This window comes from Furipterus horrens, unplaced genomic scaffold, assembly GCF_987537825.1.
Source record: "Furipterus horrens unplaced genomic scaffold, mFurHor1.1.pri manual_scaffold_6, whole genome shotgun sequence".
In the NCBI taxonomy this organism is placed as follows: Eukaryota; Metazoa; Chordata; class Mammalia; order Chiroptera; family Furipteridae; genus Furipterus; species Furipterus horrens.
Window position 1 is genome coordinate 183,415,260 of NW_028327176.1, and position 21,574 is coordinate 183,436,833.

Consider the following 21,574-nt stretch of genomic DNA (forward strand, 5'->3'; position numbering starts at 1 on the left):
ATAGTTGCTTTTTGGCACGAGGATTTACCTGGCTGGCCATAGCTGGAAGTCCACCTCTCAACACACCTTGTCTGTCCCTTGTTATTATTCTCAAAACACCAAGGAACAGAGCTGTCTCCATGTGCTCTGTGTTATTTCCAGTGTTCAGAAAGCCTTCGGGAGAGTGCTTAGCATGGTGTGGAACTTTTAAACCGACCACTGGAGTGTGTCGCAGTTGGAATGTCTGACCTGGGGTGGAGCAAACTCACACGGTGGCTCCAGATCACATTCTCCAATGTGATGCACTCTTAAGCCTTTGGGGACATTTAAAATTGAGATTTCTCTATTTAGGTTTGCTTTTCTAAGAACACAACAAGTTTTGAGGCAAACAATGAAAGCAATTTTCATTTTCATTACGTTCATTATGTGAACTCTGTGCATGAAAAGCTAGTTTTAAGTTCACAAGCATGGTTGCTTAAAATTGCAGTATTTGGAACTACCACAAAGAGTAAAGCTAAATCAAGGAGAGAGGTGCTCACTTGAGACAGAAACGCGCTTTCTAATGGAACGGCCTACACGTTATCTGAGACACCTGGTTGAAGGTATACAGGTGGGGTGCATTCTCTGCAATGGAAGGCACCTGTGCGTGGGCTGGCTCACTAAGAGAAAATGGGGAAGAGGATCTCTCAGTAAATGGAATGATCTTTGATTTTCCTTCAACCCTGAGCCACAACACATGCAGAAGCATATACTCAGGAGTACATTTATTAGTGCTTCACTACGCCATGTACTAGCTTTATATGAGGGAGATATATATATATTTGTCAAGACTAAAAATCCACATACAATTACATTTTATAAAAACAGCATTTATCCAAATCTCTCAATCCCTTCCCTAGTCCAGGAAAAAGATGGGGTACTAAGGGAGTTCTATGTATAATGGAGAGTCCCCCTCCAAACATTAAGACTGCCCTGGACACCTACAGACCCCTGGTCCAGTGCACAGGAGGTGAGATTAGTAGAAGCCCCTGCAGGAACCAACCTGGGGCACGTGGAGCTTATCTAGAGCCCTTGTCACCATCTCAGAGGACCCTGCCAGCAGCGTGGACATGCGGGCCCACAGCTGGAGTCCCAGCTGGACACATAGATGAGCCCTGTCTGGGCAGCTTCCAGCCTCAGGATTGGGAGATTGGGTACCCAGAGTTGTGGTCAGCTTCGCCCAGGGTGAGCATCAGTGACAGGCTGGGCTTCCATGTCAGCTCCTCCTCCTCTAGGCCATACCGTGGGGCTGTGTTTTGAGGAAGTCAGAGATGTAACAAAGAGTGAGGCGAACCACCAGTGTCCCCTGCAGGAGGCCGATGAGGACATCACTCCAGTGGTTTGTGGTCAGACAGCGGGTGTAGCCCACATAGAAGGCAAAGGCCACCAAAAAGAACTGCACTGGGGGGTGGGGGGGTATAGAGAGGTGGGGGCTCCGTAGCTGTGCCCACTTCCAGCAGAGCTGCCTGCACATAGAAGCAACAAAAGAAAACATCAGTACAACCCCAAGGAGGAGTACAAAGATCATTTGGCCTTGGTGACACTGGGAGAATTTCTCCTGCACACTTTCTCCACCTGCACACAGATGGAGCCGGACACAGCTCCAGTCAGGGTGACACACTGCCAGGAAGGTGGGCTGCAGACAGCCAGGCAGGGACTTGGCCAGGGCTCAGGGACGGACTCACTGTGGCCCCAACAGGACTATTCCTAGCCTCTTGTAGCTGTCGAACTCAGAGTGGGAATAGAGGCGGTAGCTGTACACCAGGTAGGCCTCTCGGGCCAGGATAAGGATGACAGTGGCGATGATGGTGACTCCAGCCATGAGCCCACGGGTGATGGTGTCTGGATGGTAGGGGTGCCAGATGGAGTCATTGCCATAGAGGAATCTTCACTCATACAGGCATTCAAGAACAAGGGGATGGCAAAAGGCACAGAGGCCCTACTCGGTGCCGCCCCCACCCTGGGCAGCACCCGCGTGGCCCACTGCGTGCTGGTCTGGCCACAGGGCCACTGAGGTTAGATGTGTTATTACAAATGAGGAAACTGAAGAGTCACACAGTTAGGTAAAGTCCTCGGGATCAGAAATCGTGTGACTGGCAGACATTGGATCATTCCTGACTGTAAACATACTGGGCACTTATTAAACTTGGGTTTGAGCTTCCTGGGGGTTCAAGTCACAGTAGTAATGAAATTTTATTCCAGACCAGAGAGAGTGCTAATTTTGCATGTACACAAGTATTCACATTTTATGAACTTTCAAGGCAAAATGTGACATATGGCAGATGCTCAATGCTGTGGCCCTCAGTTCAGGAGAAGTGTGATCCACTCTTCCTGCGGGCGGCCCTCAGGTAGGAAAGCTCGAGAAGCACTTCTTCTGCCATCATCCCAGGCACATGGCGCCAACGCCTTTGGTTTCTGAGGACGCACCAGGTACCTTTCCTGCCCCTGGTTTCTGATAGGAGCTCTGGATGAGCTGAGGAGTGACTGTCCTCTGTACCTTGGCATCAGCAGGAGCTCTATTTCCAGCTGATGACCTGAGACCTTGACATTGCAGGCGGTGGCACCCTCCCAAGCAGGAGGGTCTTTTCCAGAGGTGACAGTGCCTGGGCCGGGCTCTCTCCCTCCCCTGGTCATAAGACCAGCTCCTAGCTCATGGCCTAGGGACAGGACCATGGCAGACAGCCAAGGCTCTTGGTGACTGCATAGAACGGCTGACATAGTAGCTTTCATCCTAACTAGATGAAAGTGGGAAAAAAAAAACTGGAACAAGAGAGCAATAGGCAAACATTTTCAAAAGTGATTTCGAAAGTTGGGTGGGAAAACCTTGGTGGCCAGGCCACCTACAGCAGAGAAAGAGACTCCAAAGTGGCCGACTCAGGACAGGTTTGCCCACAGCCAGTGACCCAGAGGCCGTGCGACAGAACACCCTGGGTGGCTTTCCAGACTCCGTGCACCACCAGACCTTTCTCCGGTACTGCAGCTGTCATCACATGCCTTTTTTATTGAGAAATCAATAATTGCGGGAAAGGCCAATGAAAGGTTTGTGAGCTGGTAAACATTTTTATGGGCTGATTAAATGATTGCGTTCACCCCAGGCTCTGCAGAGCTTCTGCTGTAAAGGTTCGTATTTCTACCACTGCCACCAGAAAGAGCATGTGTCACTACCCCAGGCCCCAGACCACAAGGCTGGAGGGGAGCAGGGAAGGACAAGGGGAGGGTGCCATCAGCAGGCGGGATCCTGTCGCTGCCTCAGGGAGCTGCTCTGCAAGTCGCCCCAGTCCCTGAGCACGCCAGACACATGGGTTCCCGGGCTCAACCACAGTCCTGCCTGCCTTCACACTGAAGGGAAGGGCTGACCACGCCAACTGGGGCTGCTCCATGCTTCCGCGCCGGGGGTCACAACCTGGGCCAAGGGACCCATTCTCTTCTCTTTGACTTATTAACTGTTTTAAAACACCCTTCAACAATCTTTACAACCCAATCCATTCTCGAATGCTTTAATAAACAAAGTATGTGTAAGGAAAGGCATTCATGGGTTTAGGAAAAGACAGGTAGTTTGGAAGAGAAGCTTGCTTTAATTATCTGACAATGTTGGTATCAACTGCTTCTAGCCCAGGGGCGTGAGCTTGGGTCCAGGAACCCAAAGGCCCAGAACCCAGAGAGGCTCCAGGACTCTTCCTATGCAAAAAGCCACTAAGCTTTGGCTTAGGTTGAACAAAACAGTAGAAAGCCTATATCAGAGACCTTAAAGAGATGTGGAGACTTTTTATTTATTTTCTATGATGGTACAGAGGCAGAGAGAAAAAACAGATACTCTTTTATCTTTCATTAATAATATTTTTATTAATGATATTGATTTATTAATAAAACAAGAAGCTGTGTTTTATGGCAAGGAGACAGAGTGAGCCTGGACGTTTCAGATGTCCTGGGGTCCATTTCCATGAGCCTGTGCTGACAGGTGAGTCCTCCTAGTCCCCAGGTCCCCTGCCTCTGTGACATTGGAGACTCAGTCTCTCAGCAGCTTCCTGGGCTGCACCTGCCTCGGTGGTACGAAAAAAACCACCAGGAGATAAAATTGCTTGATGAAGCCCCGCGGTGCTAGGACCTCATCTAGCCAATAAAAAATCTAAAAACTCTGAACAAACAAGGTTTACCACCTGCCAAGCTGTGTCACCACCCAGGTCCCATTCCCGCTGAGCTCTGAAAAGCCACCTGTGTGCTCTCCCTGCTCAGGGGAAGGACCCAGCCCTGAGAAAGCAGCTCTGGCGAGGGGCCAGACCCCCACCTTTCTGATGTAAGCCCCCCTGAAGAACCAGCGAGCACCGCTGGCCTGGCAGGTGCCCCGACTAGGACTGTTACAGAACCCTGGGCTGCTCCAACTGAAAACAAACCCACAGGCTCTTTAGTTAGGGGCCCGATTGCCCACCGCCAAAACCACAACTCTCAATACCAGAGTTTAGTGAAAAGAAAAAGAATTGTTTATTTAACAGTCATATAGATTTAATTATTTGCAGATTTCTGTTGTTAAGTCTTATGTTCTTTAAAACACCCATGAACACATATCCTGCCTCCCCGCTACCAAACCAGGCTAGCTTTAGAAAAGTTAGAGAAACCGTTTCCCTACTTTCCAAACACAGTTCAGCTTTACCAGTAGCTGCCAGTCATTCAATTCTGATTGGGGAGACCTCGTCTGTGTTATGGGGTCCACCAGCTTTTAATCCAGAACCTCATGGATTCTCAGCCTCCTTGTAAACTGCATAGTTAGTCCTTTTGTAATCCACATGGTCAGTCTGTTCCTTTTCAAAGCAGCAAGGTATGTCCCTTCCTTAAAACTGCATCGTCAGTCTCAGTTAAATTCACATAGTCAGCCTCAGCCTCAGTCCAATCCGCACAGTCAGCCTGGCTAAAATGTCTGCCGCTTACTTTTAAATCCCTGACAGCGTCCTCTGATGCAGTGGGTGCGGTACCCAGTTCTGACCATTCACAGAACCTCCCGCAGGCTCTGTGTGCTTTCTCCATACTGTCCCCTGGTCCAAGTCCCCTCCCATCTACCTGAGGCTTTGGATGCATTAAAGCCATTTTGCACGTGGAGGCATTCTGAAAGCTGCTTCCTTCTCCCCATCCCCCAGCCGCAAACTCTGGGTTTTTTTGGAACACCCCTGTTTCTTTAACAGGACCAGGACACGGAAATCTCTGAGAGGCCAAAGAGCTTACCAAACGCTCTGTGCCTAACTCCTCATGAGAGAAGACGCCATGTCCATTCCAGAGACAAACATTAAAGTCCTGGCCCCAACAAAATCCATTAAAAACTTGAGCGAATAAAGAAAAAACGAGAGAGATTTCTTTATGAGCCATAGAAGTGCTTTCAGGGGAAGACCCGCAAATGGCAGCCAGATCGAGGTGGGGGAGAGCGGGGGCAAGTGCGGAGCTGACCCAGCGGGATGTCCTCCTGAGAGGTCTTGTCAGGAGACTGGAGTCTGAAAGGCCCCGGGGTCATACCCAGAGCGGCTCTGCCACCAACATGTTGGTTTTGGGCTGGCAAACATTTTCTGTAAAGGGCTTTCCTAAAGGAGCCTGCACACAGTTTTCATTTGTCTGTTTTTGTTTTACCACCTTTTAGAAACATAAAACCCATTCTTGGGTCAAGAGTCTACAGAAACAGGCCATGGGCTGTCACTGTGACATTCGTCAGGCGTCCTCAGGCTGCAAGCCCCGCCTTGTCCTCTCCACCCAGCGAAGAAGAGAGCCAACGCTTGTTTGCCTGTCAGTTTCTCATTGGGATCAGCAGACTCTGGGAAGGAGGTGGGGGAGGGGAGGGACCCAGGCTCAGGCCAAAGCCCCTGGAGAGGGAGCAGAATGTTGAGGGAGGTGGTTCAGAAGGAGGAGATCTCAGGGACAAAGCCAACAGGATACACCTGCAGTTCCTGAAAGGTGCTGGTGGAAGCTGCCTGGGGCTTCCAGGGGGTTGTTGGTCTCCCTGCCCATCACCTCGCTGATGGACAGATTTCACCTGCAAGCAGGGAGACTTCCAGGAAAGGGAGGAGGCTTAGGAGTTGAGGTTTTCCTTCAACAAATGAGTCTTCTTTGGTGGAAAGCTCTTTGTCCAGGATTCCACAAGAGCCCTGGTCAGGGAGCCTCCTCATGGGAAATTGGGGGCCCGCACCACCCTTGCTCTTATTCCCTGGAACCAACACACGCAATACAGTCAGGATGCTCACCCAGAGCAGAGGGAGCCATTCGCGTTCTGCCACTTTTAATGACCTGTCACCATTTATTGTGGGCATACCAACATTATTTTCTTTTTTTGACTAGACACCGAATCAAATGTCTCCTCATGCAAGAACTACCGTGTTCTTTGTCTTTTAAAATTATCATTATTAGTACGGTAATTTGAATCTTAAAAACAAATCATTCTCCTTGACCGAATTTAAATGTTTGAAATTGTTTCTCCCCCTCGTTACTCTGTTCAATTGTTGAACCTTGAATTTCATGTTTCTCAATTTTTCTCCTTGCCTTATATAATTAATGCTTTTTCCTACAAAAATGGGAGCATATTATAGAAGGTATTCTATATACTTTTTTAAATTTAAGAATATGTGGTACAGATATTCCCCAATAAATATAGATGGATCTTATTTTTTTTAATTGTTGTGTTATAGTAAATATTGTGTGTGTGCTCTTACTCAACAAGGCCCCTGCTGATTGACAACTCAGTTGTACGAAGTAGTAATGAAAAGAAGTATGTTTTTAACTGACATGGGAGCAGTTGTCTGCTTGGAAAATAACAACGAAATCAACTGCAAAATGATCCCAGATTGATCACAGACCTACTAGAAGAAAAATACAATCAAACATTTACATAATCTTGGAGTGAAAAGTCCTTCTCAATGTAGACTATCCAGAATCTATAAAGGAAAAAGAACCTGTCAGATTTGATGACATATAAGTTAAAACAGTGTAACTAAAGGAACTAAATGCTATACAGGGTTAATTTTTCTAATAACACAGAGTTCCTCAGAAATTGTATACAAAAATTTTTAAGAACCAATAAACAATATAGAATAAAACAGACTTCACAGAGGTCTGTGTTGTATCACACAGAGGTAATACAAATGCAACAATATAAAATATAAACTAGTTACTAGAATTCAAACTTTAAAAATAAAGAGCTACTGTTGCCTCAATTGGGCAATATTTTAGGAAACCAATCACATCTAGTCCAGCCTTCTGAACTTGTCTGCACATGTGAATTACCCGGAGAACCCAAACCAATGCTGATCCCAGAGACTATATTTTACTTGGTTTGGGGTGAGGCCTGGAGTTCTACTTTTTAAAAAGTTCCCTGAGGGATTCAAATGTACAGAATCTGGACATTAATAATTTGAGAACAATTCCCATAATTTGGAAATCAGTGCCCTAGATTTAGGGAGGGTCTGAGGAAAAGGGTTCTCTTCTCTGCTGTGGGTGGGATTGTAAACCATTACAACTTTTCAGAAAATGATGTGGCAGAACTATTTATTAAACCTTAGAATGTACACACCTTTTTGGTTCAGCAACTCCACCTAAAACTGCACAACCGCGAGAAGTAAATGCAGCGCCACACAGAGACAGGCTCGTGTATACATGCCAGCCTGGTTAGGGCAGCCTGAACACCAGGAACCTGGGAGGAAAAAACTGTTGAAAAAAAGAGACTGAGCTTTGCAATGCAGCGAAGACGTGAAGGTCTATATTGATAACTGTGAAATACCGCTAAGGGGGGATGCCAGTCACAGAGTAATAAAAACAGATTCAATTTTAAAAAGCACACACACACACGCTGTTTGAATAAGAAAACCAAAAGGCACAGAAAGGTAATGTCAAATTGGGAGGTGATTGAGGGGGAGACAGGAAACTGTTAATTTTTCTTTAGAAAGCAAGAGACTATTTTGTAATTCAAATGGTTTATTTTTTTTAAAGCATTACCTTTAAAATAGAAAAAATATATATAAAAAAAGAAGGGTGTTTGTCTGGTGATATATTAAAACAACAGAGTGAGTGATATACCCTGGCTGGTTTGGCTCAGTGGATTGAGCGTCAGCCTGCGAGCTAAGTGTCGCTGGTTCGATCTTCCAGTCAGGGCACATCAGAGAAGGAAAACTCTGACTCCAAAAAACCTCCGCTGCCTTGCGGCATACCTCTTCAGGGGAAAGGCTAAGGGAGTAAACCCCGACAGAAAATCCAGAGCCGGAGTCCCTAAGGCGGTTTGACGTCGTAGTCAACACCGGCAACTCCTGCGGCGCACCTGAAGCCAAGCTGTATTGACTCCGTCTTTCCCTTGGACCCTTCAGCTGCGAAGAGAGGGAGGGTCTGCTGCATGGGCAACAGCAGACCCTCCATATCACCCTGCCCAGGCTCTGTAGCTTCAGCTTCACTGGAGAGGACACTCCAGCGTCATCGCAAGATGTCAATTCAACACGGGAGGAGACAGATACCATGTCACTCCCGAGTTGGACTGCACAGCCATTCTCGGCGGTGCAGATAGACTCTTAAGAAGCTACACCATCGTCTCTCGAGACGGACGGCTGCCGACGATTAATAGTTACAGATTTATAGTCTATATTTATATTATGTATTATGTCTTATTATAGTTCTATAGTATATACATGTACATTATTATTTTGATCAGTTCTATTATATACTTCCTGGGAGCCGAATGCATCCCTATAGTTTCTGTCAACCTGTAAATCTCATAGGGCAGTGTAGTGGGGGGCGTGTGAGCTGTGCGGAGTGGTTTTGGGGTTGGGGGTAACTGCCTGGAACTGGCCTGGATGTTGGCAGCTGCTTGGGAGCCTCGCGCTCTGAGCCCGGCCACTTCCTCGGGAATGTCTGCAGAGATTTAGGCTGGGCTGGGAGTGCACTCGCGGGAGGGGTGTTGGGGGGTGGTCCGGATTTCTCCCCAACCACCTATGGCATCACATGTGGTCATCAGCGGCACAGCTGACAGAGGACTTTCTTCTTCCGTATCAGGTAACAGGTGAAAAAACAATGTACAGGGCTGATTCATTATACTGCGACCTTCATAGTTTGGAAAGACCACGTCCAAGTCCCAGCTGGCTTCTTCAACTCCCCAGAGAAAAGATTCCTTATCTTTTGGCGTGTGTTACAGTTTTCTACCTTCCTTAGCTTCCCAAGATGCTGCTTCCACTGCAGAGTTCAAATGCATTTGTCCGGTTCTGCCTTCTGCCTAACTGACGGGAACAGGGCTCTCCCTGCCTTTGAGAAGCACCCCGCTGCCCCTGCAGAGAGGCTGCTTAGCCTCCCCCTTGGGGAAGGCGCTCCAAGTCACCCAGTTTCTTCTCTCCCTCAAAGTTAGGTCCCTCCGTGGTATTCCCAAGTGGACTTCTGGTGGGTATTTTTAAATTGTGAGGGGAAGTTAATGAGAAGCCAGAAACTAAAGAGTGTAAGTCAATTCTTTTGTTTCACTGTCTCTGGGTTCCTTTAACCGTGACAATCACGCACTGTTTCCACAATGTATGATTAAATCTAAAACTGAAACAACCAGGCCTGGTAAAACACCTCCTCCTCGCGTCACCCAGATTGACACCTTGCTGCTGCCTATGACCAAGCTGAAAATGGCCTTGAAGCTCGTCAACCACGCCCCCTGCCTCCATTTCACAGACCAACGTCTCCATGCTTCAAAAACGCGTTTCCCTGTAACAGAAACCAGGTGACAAGGTAGTTAAAGGGACAGGACGTTTGCCGTCGGAAAATTAGGACAGAGCTCCCTTTTCTCCGTTAATTAGAAATTGTGTCTATTTGCTTCCATTCTAGCCTCCTCCCTGGCCTTCATCCCAAGTGGCAGGACCGAACTGGTGAAGGAGGATACAAATCCTCCTGTTGGTCAAGCTCCCCCTCCCGCCCCAGGAGTTCGGAGCAGTTTCCGCCCCACAGTGGGCACTCGAGAAATACTTGTGATGTGAGTGGGTGCGGCTCCTCTGGGGTGCTCCTGGAACTACTCAGCATGCGCTCTGAGAAGGTTTTATTTCTGCACAGTTCCCCATGACTATGTCTGACGGTGGCAGGGGCAGGGAACCCATCTGTAGAGACAGCTCTCGGGCCTGTTCTGCCTGGCTCCTCGAGACCCCCGCTATTCTGGCCACAGTCGGCCTTCATAAACCAACTCTCTACTTTTTTTTTTTTTAAATAGTCTTTTATGTGCCTTGTTAATAAAACTTTGTAGCTTTAATTTCTTAACAACAGGCCCCAGGGCATAGGCTGTAAATCAGTCTACCCCAAGCGGCCTTTCTGCAATAAATCTCAGCCCTCCGCTTGCTGAATTTCCCACCCAAGTCTTTCAAATGTGTGTCTTCTCACTTATTACAAAAATAAGGGATGCTGCTGCCACTCCATTTTCCAGGAGGCATTGCTGCTCCTCAGGCAGAGTTTTCCCTCAAATCTTTCACTCCTCTCTGGATTTCTGATTAAGTCTCTACTTTGAGTTTCTAACCCTTTATTTCTGCATCTTAGCTTTATAGTTTATCTTTCTTCAGCTTTTCTAACATTTCCTGTTTGTGCAAATCTCATTACCAAAACATTACTAATTCTACCCTTCCAGGTCAGCTGGTGGCATTTTTTGCCATGCTCTTGGGACATCACACACTATCTGTAGGCCACAGCGGGGCACCCGACAGTCCTTATTCAGAAACGAGTCTCTGTATCAGCCATCAGAGTCATTTTATCCCCTTCCTACTCTTTCAAGACCCCCACCTCACTCAGGAAGACATTCTCTCCTCTCTTTCTTCTGCAAGGCAGCTGCTGATGCGGGTGAGGATGCCCCTAAACGACCCTGTGCCCTCTCCCTCCGTAGGCATACAAGAGAGCAATGGCTCTGGGCAGAAATCCCAGTCTCAATTGCGCTTGTCTTGCTAGACTGGTCATATTATCACCTGGGGAAAGCCATCATCTCATGACTTCAAAGCTTCCCCTTACCAGGGCTTCCTACTTTTATTTCAATATTCTGTTATTCAAATCTTTGAAAATTTTAATACAAATGTACGTCATGCACCCATTGGGTATTGTACAGGGGTTTTTAGAAAGGCACAAATGAGACTACAAGAGTTTTCTTATTCAAAGTTTTTTTTGTTTTGTTTTCTTTTCTTTTCCAGCCACATTTAACATTTGATTTTTCAGTGATGGGAAATGACTAGTGACTCATTTCATTGCAATGTGGAAATGGCTCTGTGCCGGTCTTTCTCATGACTAATGTCTTATCACAGAGCGATTTCCCCAACAGTGGCCAGGTGTGTCTCTTGAAGGACTGGGTTACTCTAGAGGCAAGGCCACAAATCCAGGGTATTTGGAGCAGCAGTGACAGGGAAGTGAAGAAAGAACAAGACCCGCAGAATGATCCATCTCAAATGTGGGCACCTGGCTCTTCTCGTCTCTTTTCTTCTTCTTTTTCTTCTTTTCTTGTCTCTTTTCTTTTCTTTCCTTCCTTTCCTTTATTTTTTTTCCATTCTGTTTTTATTTATTTTTTAAAGTATATTTTACTGATTATTCTATTACAGTTGTCCCAGTTTTTGTGCCTTTGCCCCTCTCTGCCTGGTACCCCGCTTCCTTCCAGTAATCCCCTCCTTAGTTCATACCCATAGATCATGCATATAAGTTCTTTGGCATCTCCATTTCCTTTATTATTCTTAACATTCCCATTTATTTTTTACCTACTAATTATGGTTCTTAATCCCTGTACCATTTTCCCCCCATTCTTCTACTTCCCCCTCCTTGCTGACAACCCTCTATATGATCTCTATGTCTATGATTCTGTTCCTGTTCTAGTTGTTTGCTTAATTTGTTTTTGTTTTTTAGATTCAGTTGGTGATAGTTGTGAATTTGCTGCCATTTTAATGTTCATAGTTTTGATCTTCTTCCTCTTCTTAAGTAAGTCCCTTTAGCCTTTCATGAAATAATAGCTTTGTGATGATGAACTCCTTTAGCTCTACCTTGTCTGGGAAGCACTTCATCTGCCCTTCCATTCTAAATTAAAGCTTTGCTGGATAAAGTAATCTTGGTTGTAGGTCCTTGCTTTTCAACACTTTGAATTCTTTTTGTCTGCAAAGTTTCTTTTGAGAAATCAGCTGATAGTCTTATAGGAACTCCTTTGTAGGTATCTCTCTGCTTTTTTCTTGCTGTTTTTAAGATTCTCTCTTTATCTTTAACCTCTGGCATTTTAATTATGATGTGTCTTGGTGTGGTCCTCTTTGGGTCCAACTGGTTTGGGACTCTTTCTGCTTCCTGGACTTGTATGTCTATTTCCTTCACCAAATTAGGGAAATTTTCTTTCATTATTTTTTCAAATAAGTTTTAAACTTCTTGCTCTTCCTCTTCTCCTCTGGCATCCCTATGATTTGGATATTGGCACTTTTGGAGATGTCCCAGAGTCTTATTCTCTCCTCATTTTTGTGAATTCTTGTTTCTTTATTCTGAACTGGTCAACTGTTTATTTTTTCCTTATGTTCCAAATCATTGATCTTAACCTCAGCTTCCCTCACTATTGGTTGCCTCCCTGTGGATTTTTATTTATTTCACTTAGCCTTTATTTCTTCCACTATGCATTTGACCCTCTAAATAAACTCTCCTGAGAGATAAGAAGTTTCTTCTGCCGCCCCAACCACCACTGGTTTTCACAGCCAGAAGCTATGACGCTTTATTTCCCCGGCATTGCACCCTGGACTACGCAGTCTGGCCTAGGCCAGGGAGTGCTGCCCAGTGACCCTCTCGGCTTTTCTCCATGACACGTGAAAGGGGGTCCACCCATTTTGCTGGCTTCCACCACTGCCTCACCCCCACCACACCTCGTCATCCCCACCCAGCCCCCTGCCTCCACCCCTCCTACCCGTCTGGATGGATATTTCTTCTTTAAATCCTTGGTTGCCAGGTCTTCCATACAGTTTGATTTTCTGGCAGTTCTGGTTGTTTTTTTGTTTTGAGGTTAGTTGTGATCCTTCTAATGGTTGTGCAAGGAGGCAAAGCACGTCTATCTGCACCTCCATCTTGGCCGGAAGTCTCACCTGGCACCTTTTAACTCCAATCTCCACCATGGCTCAGAGCTTTGCCAGAGGCAGGAAGTTAGAAAACATATTATGCACAGGTTTGTCTTCTTTAGAAAAGAACACAGCTGCCATCTGCTCCCAGAGTGAGAGTCCGCGGGAAAGAGAGACTAATGTGACTGTTGAAAGCAGAACTCATGTGATAGAAGTTCAGGAGAGAGAAGTCTTAAGTACAGCCCAGCCGTGCTCGGGGAAGTCTTCGCGGAGGAGGTGGCTGTGAACTGTCTCGTGAGGGAGAAGGAGTGGTGAGAACAAAAAGATGGAGCTAGGAAGGTGTAGCGTGGGACTATTCCAAAGCTCCAAGGCCGTGCCCCAGGGTGTGACTGGAAGGTTTACTGGGGCCAGAAACTGGAGAGCCTCAGGACTGCCAGGTGAGCAGGTGCTCAGGCTGCCAGCAGCACACGGCTCCAGAAGGCGGGCTCGGGTCATTGTGAGTACTGCAGCTTGGTTTAAGTTTCCGATTCAGAGCAGGACTTGTAAATTAAATACCTACAGGAATCAGGCTGGGACACACAATGAGAGGTTGATGGGATATACGTGGACCTGCAACGACTATCTCTTCCTACGGTTCAAGGGAACAGCAGCCACTTCGCTCCAGCAATTACTATTCTTCAGGAATATGTGCCCAGGACACCAAAGCTTTCCACTTCCAAGAGAAACCTGAAACCTGGATTTTATATTAATTCTCCTCCTCCAATGATCAAATGATGGCTTAAAATGCCATGAGCACCCAATGATTCTATGAAGGCCACTAGTTGGCAAGATCAGAGAGGCAGAACCAAATCTTATTCTATGTGGACTTGACTGGTAGGTAAAATTGTATTCCTTCTGGTAGACAATGAAAAACAACAGAAGGCCTGGGAGCAAAGAAGGGAGCTGAACAACAGTGTACGGTAAGAAAATTCTCATGGCTCCTGTGTCCCCTGAGATGAGGTGGAGAAGGGGCCTCTTGGTCAGAAGGTCATAGGAGGCTCTTTCAGTTGCGCAAAGGAAATGGAAGAAAAAAGGAGCGTATGAAAGATGCCGAGAAACGAAAGTTGAGATATGGTTGGCTGTGGAAGGAAAGGGGAGAAAGGAATCATCCTTATTGTTGAAAGCATACTTATGATTCTGTTTCATTAATTCTGCAGGAAGATAACTTAGGTTGCAGTCTGCTCAAAAGGAAAATTTAGAGTCCTTTCTTTAGGGGAGAAATAAAGCACAGACAAAATATTTTATAGTATCTATAATAAATGCAAAGAAATCAATACAAACAAAACTTGGCCTTAGCAAACTGTACATACATAAATATCTTTTTTTTTTCACATAAAGCCTTCCATGGTATTATTTATTACATCCAGTTTTTCTTTATAATTTTTTAAAAAGTGCCTTTCAGATTTACAGCTGTGCTTCTAAAGCAAAGGTCAGAACATCATGCCCCAAAGGAAAACGAGGTAAAAAGGAAGCTGCCATATAAGTTCGTAAAAATTGTGTTACCAGGTTCTAAGATCTCCTCAGCACTGGTAGGCTGGTAGGTTGTTCAACACTAACGTGGCGCTCAGGTGGCATCATTTATTGAAGGGACGGGGCGCACTGTGGGAAAGCTGCCCAGACGGTGTACTGAAGTCCTCGGGAGTGCAGAGAATGGCCAAAGGCCCAGAACGCACGTGTCCAGAGAACAGTAGCGGTCCTTCGTCTCTTTCGTATGGAGGCTCAGAGTTTTAAACAATATTTCTTCCAAACCTTCTGTCTTCTATCTGCTCTCCCTCTGCCGTTGTTTGTCACCCACCTTCAAAGCCACGCTTTGCACATGTGGGATAAAGCTACCACGCTAAGGGCATTTGCCAAGGTTAGGTCCTCTTTTCACTACTTTGGGACGGCTTTGGGCCAAATCCTCCTTATATAAGCCACCAGCACCGCCGCAGAGAGTGTCCGCTTGGCTCAGAGGGGAGGAGGGCCGTTTGTGTATCTGAGCATGGGGTGGAACGAGCGGGCAAAGTTGTTGGAGAGGGCGCAGCTGTAGTCTTCCTCCGACATCGGTACCAGGCAGGCGAGCCCGATGAGCAGCAGCAGGAGGAGCTGGAGTGGGAGCGCCGCTCGGAGCACCCGGAACAGGAAAGCCCGGCCGGACCGAGCTGGCCGAGGCTCAGAAAGGGAGGAATCGGAGCCACCTTTTGTGGACCTGAGAGAAGAACCAACAGAAATAACTCAACTATTTCAAATGTTGGGTGCGTGCTGCTTTGAGCTCCCTTGCCTTCCTGGAAGCGAAAGGACCATGCCAAACACTACCCCACCTGGCGATTAGCTGCCAGCTTTCTGCAGTGTGCCCAGGTCACCTCCCTGCCACCAAATGGAGAGTCGCTTGGCAACTGTACTGATGAAAAAATTAACATTTAGTCAGTCGACTAAAGGTAACTAATTGAGTTCAAATTCTGCCCCTTAATTTGGTAAAATATTTTCCATCAACGATCATTGCTCTATGCACATTCTACCAGGATAAATTATGTAGATCTGGGATAATTAAGATGCGGATGTTTGATGCAGTACATTTTGGGTTTAAGACCATGGGAAGCACTGTTAGCCAAAATTAGCTGTTGTCAGAATCGTATGAAGTGTTCTGTCTAGTCGTCCTGGATGTGTCAAAATCCATGCAGCAAGGAGAACAGCCCCAGGCATTTTGTACAGACCCCTAAGGCTTAATTAATCTTAGAGTGCGTACCCTGGTTTCATCTTGCACTGAATCAGCAACTGGCCCTGACATGGGTGGGTTCCAAAACTGTATGAAGAAAGATGGCAGTGGAGTCGGTGTACAAAACACTGTGGAATGACTCAAATTCTGGGCTGATTCTATTTTTTATTAGATGCGAGTTTGGGAAACAGACGCAGTTTTTCTGAGGGGGACAGACTGTTATCCTGTGTCGTCCCAGGTACATTTATGTCTTCCTCTCCACTAAACTGTGCGTTAGAGATTAAGCGTGAATTTCCGATTTCATAAAAAAGACTGCGTGTAAAAGATTGAATATGGGAGCGGTTCTGGGTGGGGTGTGCATCCTTTAACGTTTTGTTCAGTTACTGGTGGAACAGATGAAGAAAGAAATGTTTTACACAACTGTTTGTAACACGTTTTACAAAGAAACGTTTTTGTACACCACACACCCACACACGCACATCACTGCAGGAGCAAAAAGAACAGGTGCTATTGAGACATGTTCACTCACACCATACAAATTCCCTAATGGCAGTGATGTCACTAAGGATAAGGACATTGAATGTGAGGCCATGGGAGACACACAAAGGTTACTCCCTATGTTTTTGTCCTAAGAAAACACTACGTTTTCAGCTGGACTGCTCAAAAGTCTCTTACTAAAACATCAAAGAAATATGGGAAACAAACAAGCGGGCCCTTTGGAAGCCCCAAGCAGCCATGTACCCCACTGTGTTTTTAGCGCATGTAATGAAAAAACAAATCACAAGCATTTCTTTTCTGAAAACTACAACGAATGGCTGAGTAACTTGGAACAACTTCCTTCACCTCTAAGCACCAACCTCTCATCCAGCTCCTTCAAATGAGACTAGATGGTCTTCCAACTTGAAAGTTCCATGTTTTATACATCTTATGTCTTCTACTAATTAGTATAAATACTCTGCCAGCTGAGAGGTCACAAGCTTTCACTCACCATCTAGTGGTTAAACTGGTTTACTGCCATTATGCTAAGACCAATGAGTTATTCCTAAAGAGATGAATGGGAAATTTGTATATTTTGTGAAATAAAGAAGAGAATAAAAGAAGAATGTCATATACCTATCCATAGAAGGATAAAATAGGAAATTCTTGAGTTTTCTAATGATAAAATATTCATGTTGAAATAAGACCCATCTCACTTTTTAGATAACTTGCTAAGGATAGTTAACATTTATTTTTCTAATTACTAGGCAACCTACTAAGCATTTATCTTGGGTTCTCTCGTGTAATCCCCAGAACAGTCCTCAGTGTGCTGGTTGCTTTTGTTCTATAGACGATGAAAAGAAGGCTCAGAGAGGTGAAGTAAGGAGTGACTTCCAGCTTGCAAGTAGTAGAACTAAGATTTCAACCCTGGAATTTTAACTTCCAGAAATTGGACTCTATAGAGAAGGTAAATGACTTGTCCCAAATCCCGCAATTAAAGGAAGCGATCTAGTAGGAACTCAGGATCCAAAGTCCCTGCCTACCATACTCTCCGTGAAGTGTTTTGTTCCATGACATGAATGAAGGTCATCCAAGTTATATTATGTCAATGGTGCCTTACATGTAGAAGAAAAGAGAAAAATATTTGTCTCCTAAAATGTTTGGAAGTGAGTGGCTTCTTCATGTGGAAAGTAAGTGCCTCTAATAATAAGTCCTCACGGTATTAGACACATCATCCACTTAGCGCATGGATAGGAGGGCACTTGGTTTTCAGACAGTTGCACAATCCTGGCCAAGCACCAAAGTCTCTCTGGTGTGACCTTTAGTTTTCTCATTTGCAAAAAGGAAGGGTGCATTAATATCCTAAAATATTAGGCTCTGACAGTCTATGAATTCAGTGGTTTGCCTTAAACGGTCTTAAGAAGGAGGGGATGTTGCCCATGAACTCGGGGTTGCATTTTCCTGTGAGATACCCTTCCCTTTCCCTTACAATGTGCGCTGGCAACACTCCCCACCTGTCACTGGATGAGTTACAACTGAACCACAAAAGAGAGTTCCACATTTCCTCACTGTTCAATATTTAAAGAAAACAAGAGAGATTTCTGACCCTTTTTTTTTTTTTTTTAGTGATAGGTACATTTAGCCATATAACAAACAATACAATCTGATTGACAGAGCTGAATAGCCCCTGCTTATCAATTATTAGCTTCCTTGAGTAATTAAGTCAAAGATCAAGACCAACACACAGGGTGTCCATTGACTAGTCCACTCCTGAGAACAACTGGAAAGGTCACCATCTTTGGGACATGAGTTCCTATGTTACAGCGTCTGTTGAAGGACATGGCACATTTAACAGCATCAGAGCCTTCTTATTGAAGTTTAATTATCACGTGCCTTCTGATGCTGAAGAACGCCCACCCAAAGAGAGGTAATGGGCTGAGACGGGGACAAAGAGGACACACAGTACTTAGTGGGTTTCCAGGCAGCTGACTGCTCTTGGAAATGCCCAATTTAATTATGAAAAAAATGCCACCCCTTTGGGGCAATAACCAGGGTTTCAACATGCCCCAACTTTTAAAGCTTCTCGTACCCACAGGCTAATGATACCAGTAAAAGAGTACTTTTAATATTTATCGAATTGACCTAAAATCACCTCAGTTTCAAAAGTCTTGGGAAATTCGACAAGGGAAAGAGCAAAGATACCAACTACTCATCACTCTCCAATGGCCTGATTACATAACTATAATGGATGCCAGCTGATATTGTGTTTAAAAAGGAAAAATTAAATGTGTGAACTTATTTAAGGAAGTTAATCAATGGAGACATTTCAGATAATTTGGCCCAGCAAAAGCAGGCTTATTTTCATAAGTAAGGACTTATTTTATTATTTTTCTCACTCCCCTGACTCATTCAAATTCTTGGGTAAATAATTGCCCAGGAGTGGCTTCATCCCTATCCCCAATATACATGCAGTGGTAGAAGGAGAGAAGGAAGGGAAGACGTTGTACATCACAACACACCGCACGAAAGAAAGCATGACCAAGAGATTGAAAAGTCTTGACCATTATGCACAGAGAGTAAGACTCATCTCAACATTTCTACACAATGAAGGAAAATAAAGTGGGTTGATTCTATGCATACATCGTTCAAACGCAAAGGAAGCTTGAAATTCAGTTTGTTACTTGTTAGCTAAACCTGGCAGGACAGCTACGGGAATTTACTACGAGGGATTATCTAGCTTGTCTATGATCTACTCTTGTGCGCATGGTCTTTGTTCCATGGATACATGGTCCAGAAGCCACATTTCCAGAATCAGTTTAGGATTTCAGTCTCCTCTCATTCCAGTCTGAGTAGCTGGGTACTAAGTGATCTCAGACGGCCTGTGGTAGCCCAAACCCTGGAACTGTTATGTGAAGCTCCATCCGCCAACAGCGCTTCACTGAAGTGGAACGGTTAACAAGTTAAGAATCCACCCAGAGTCAGGCAGACCGGGGTTCCAACCTAAACATTCCTACCTCTAATCCTGTGTGTCCTTGTCTGTAAAACTTGGAATACAGTCACGTCAAGGAGATGGTACAAGGGTTAAATGAGGTAACAGATATATAATGCTTAGCATGGGGCTTAGAACACATTCAGTGCTAAATTAAGGTCAGCAGTTTACGATGAAAGCAAGGGTGTGCTGACTCACCTCCTCAGGGGCTAGCTGGATTTAGCCTTTCCTCCAGGAACCGTTCCTGATTTACTAGAAACGCTTTCAAAGCTGTGATGAGTGTCTGATGTTCTTGGGCAACACTGGGGATGCGGTGCGTGGCTCAGATGTTGTAAAAGAAACAACTTGGAGCTTTGCCCTAGAGCTGTCCTCGGCCCCAGCGGGGGTCTGCCCTACCAGCAAAACCGCTCCAGGCAGAGGCTCTTTGAATGCTTTGAATAAATAGATCCCCAGGGTGGAGTCTGGAGGAAAAAACTTAAAAAGAAAAATTTCACAGGAACCTGAATAGTGTTTTCAGGGAAGCGCTGCCGTACATGCAAAAACCCTGCTGCGCTTGCCTTGAACACATCTTAAAATGGTGTGTTCTTTTTTTCCCTCCTCTCTTTCAATGTGTCGGCCAGTTATTTGCCACTTCTCATTCCATCTTAGTTCTTTGTGTGGAAGGTGCCCTGGGGAATTCTGCATTTCACAATTCTAAGCTTTGGAATGAAGTCATCAGCTCACTCATGCAGACTGCAGAGAAATTATTCCTCTGCCTTCCTGGAAATCGGAGTAAAATCTTGCTATACCGATTTCAGGGGCTCGGCAGGAGAGTCTGAAGAGCTATTAGGAATCAGGCTAGATAACTTCTGGTGAAATGCAGAAAAAAAGTGCCGGGGGACCATCATAAACGTTGCTTCAAAAGTGTGCTTCTCAAGTACATTTAATCTCAAAAATAATGAGTAGTTGTTATAAATATATGCACAGACGTCTTTCAAATGTTTATAATTTTAAGGAGTCTTGGGGAGCTTCTTATAACTGATTTAAGGAATCTCCTCTTTCTGACACATTGCAAATTTTTAATGGTAGGGATCATATTCTATTAATTTTGTACGTCCAGGGCCTAAACACAGTAGCATTAATCCATATATAAGCAGGCTTAGAATCTTATGTAAGAAGACACAGAACAGTGACCGTAAAATAAAACTGAAACACATAGCAAGAAAGCAATCGACATTATTTATATCTGACTTTAAACAATAAAACGAATATAAGAACCCCTCCCTTCAAACTAATACCCAGTTTTTCCCAACTCAGCCTCTCTCCTCTCTCAGGAAGAAGACAAATCTAACATTTTCCTATTGCAGATGGCTGGGGTCAAGATTCTAAACTGTTTGTGCTTCTGCAATAATCTTTCAAATTTGCTGGACCAGTGCAAGATCAAACACAAGGGACTCTCAAGTCTCAGTATAAAGGAACACCGTGACAGCTTGGATTGTGAATGAAGTTAATTCTTTCCCAGAAGACTCTGTCTTTCATTGTCAAGGTTGGGTGCACCCCAAGCAGAAGTGCCAAGGAGTTAAGAAGTCTAAGACTGTTCAACCACAACCTGTCTGGCAAGGTGTTTGATGACGGTTGCAATTCAGGTGAACATCACTTGTACTCCAGCCCCTGTAAGAACCTTCTGCTGTGTGTTTAGAAAGATGTTAATCACCAGTGCTGGACAGAGCAGAGCTGAAAAGGGCCTTGTGGCTGTCGCTAGGAGAATGTGGCCACCCCAGCCGCAAAGCTCCATTAGAAGACATGATGTAGCACTTCCTGCCCTAAGAAACAATGCCTTTGCCATTCTCAGAAAACCTGGGCGGCTGTCTGGGATAACTGGGGGAGCTTGACTGATGCGATATTTGGAAACCCACAGGTGGCTGCTAACTGGTGTTACGCAGTGTAAGAGCTTTCCCCTTTCTCATTACCATTACTTATGTCAACCACAGACCTGGTCTCTAGTATCCTAAAGGGATATTCCATAGCAATATGCTCATGGCACATTGGCAATTTATGTGGAAAAGATGGACCAATCAAAACAATGATCTGTCTAGGACATGACTGTTTTTCCTTGTAGGGGCCTAAAAAAAACATCAGAGCACCTGCAGACATCGGTCATCATCTTCAAAAATCCCCGGGAGCTTTTCTTCATTCATATATCATTACTGATATTTTATTAGTGACCAACCGCCCCCCCCCCCAAAAAAGTCTCTAAACCAAACTAAAGGGAAAGGAAAAAAAAAAAAAACAACCACCAGAAAACATAGTAAAGGGAGGCTTAAACCCAGAAAGCACATCCAAATGCATTCTACATTA

At 45.1% G+C, this 21,574-nt stretch overlaps 1 protein-coding gene and 1 pseudogene across 3 annotated transcripts in view; both read right to left on the reverse strand.

Annotated features, from left to right (window-relative positions):
• Nucleotides 1–1,154: 1,154 nt before the first annotated feature.
• On the reverse strand, nt 1,155–1,959 carry LOC150007966 (phospholipid phosphatase 2 pseudogene; annotated as a pseudogene).
• A 12,354-nt stretch (nt 1,960–14,313) lies between these two features.
• The window catches only part of SYNE1 (spectrin repeat containing nuclear envelope protein 1), a 423,836-nt gene continuing 416,575 nt past the window's right edge, over nt 14,314–21,574 (reverse strand). For 2 of the 3 annotated variants that reach the window (XM_090279990.1, XM_090279991.1), the window contains one exon: nt 14,314–15,264. In XM_090279990.1, coding sequence (XP_090136116.1) covers nt 15,024–15,264 — 241 coding nt within the window. In that variant the 3' untranslated portion in view covers nt 14,314–15,023. The remainder of the gene's footprint in view (nt 15,265–21,574) is intronic. The other variant, XM_090279989.1, reaches the window with a different exon arrangement.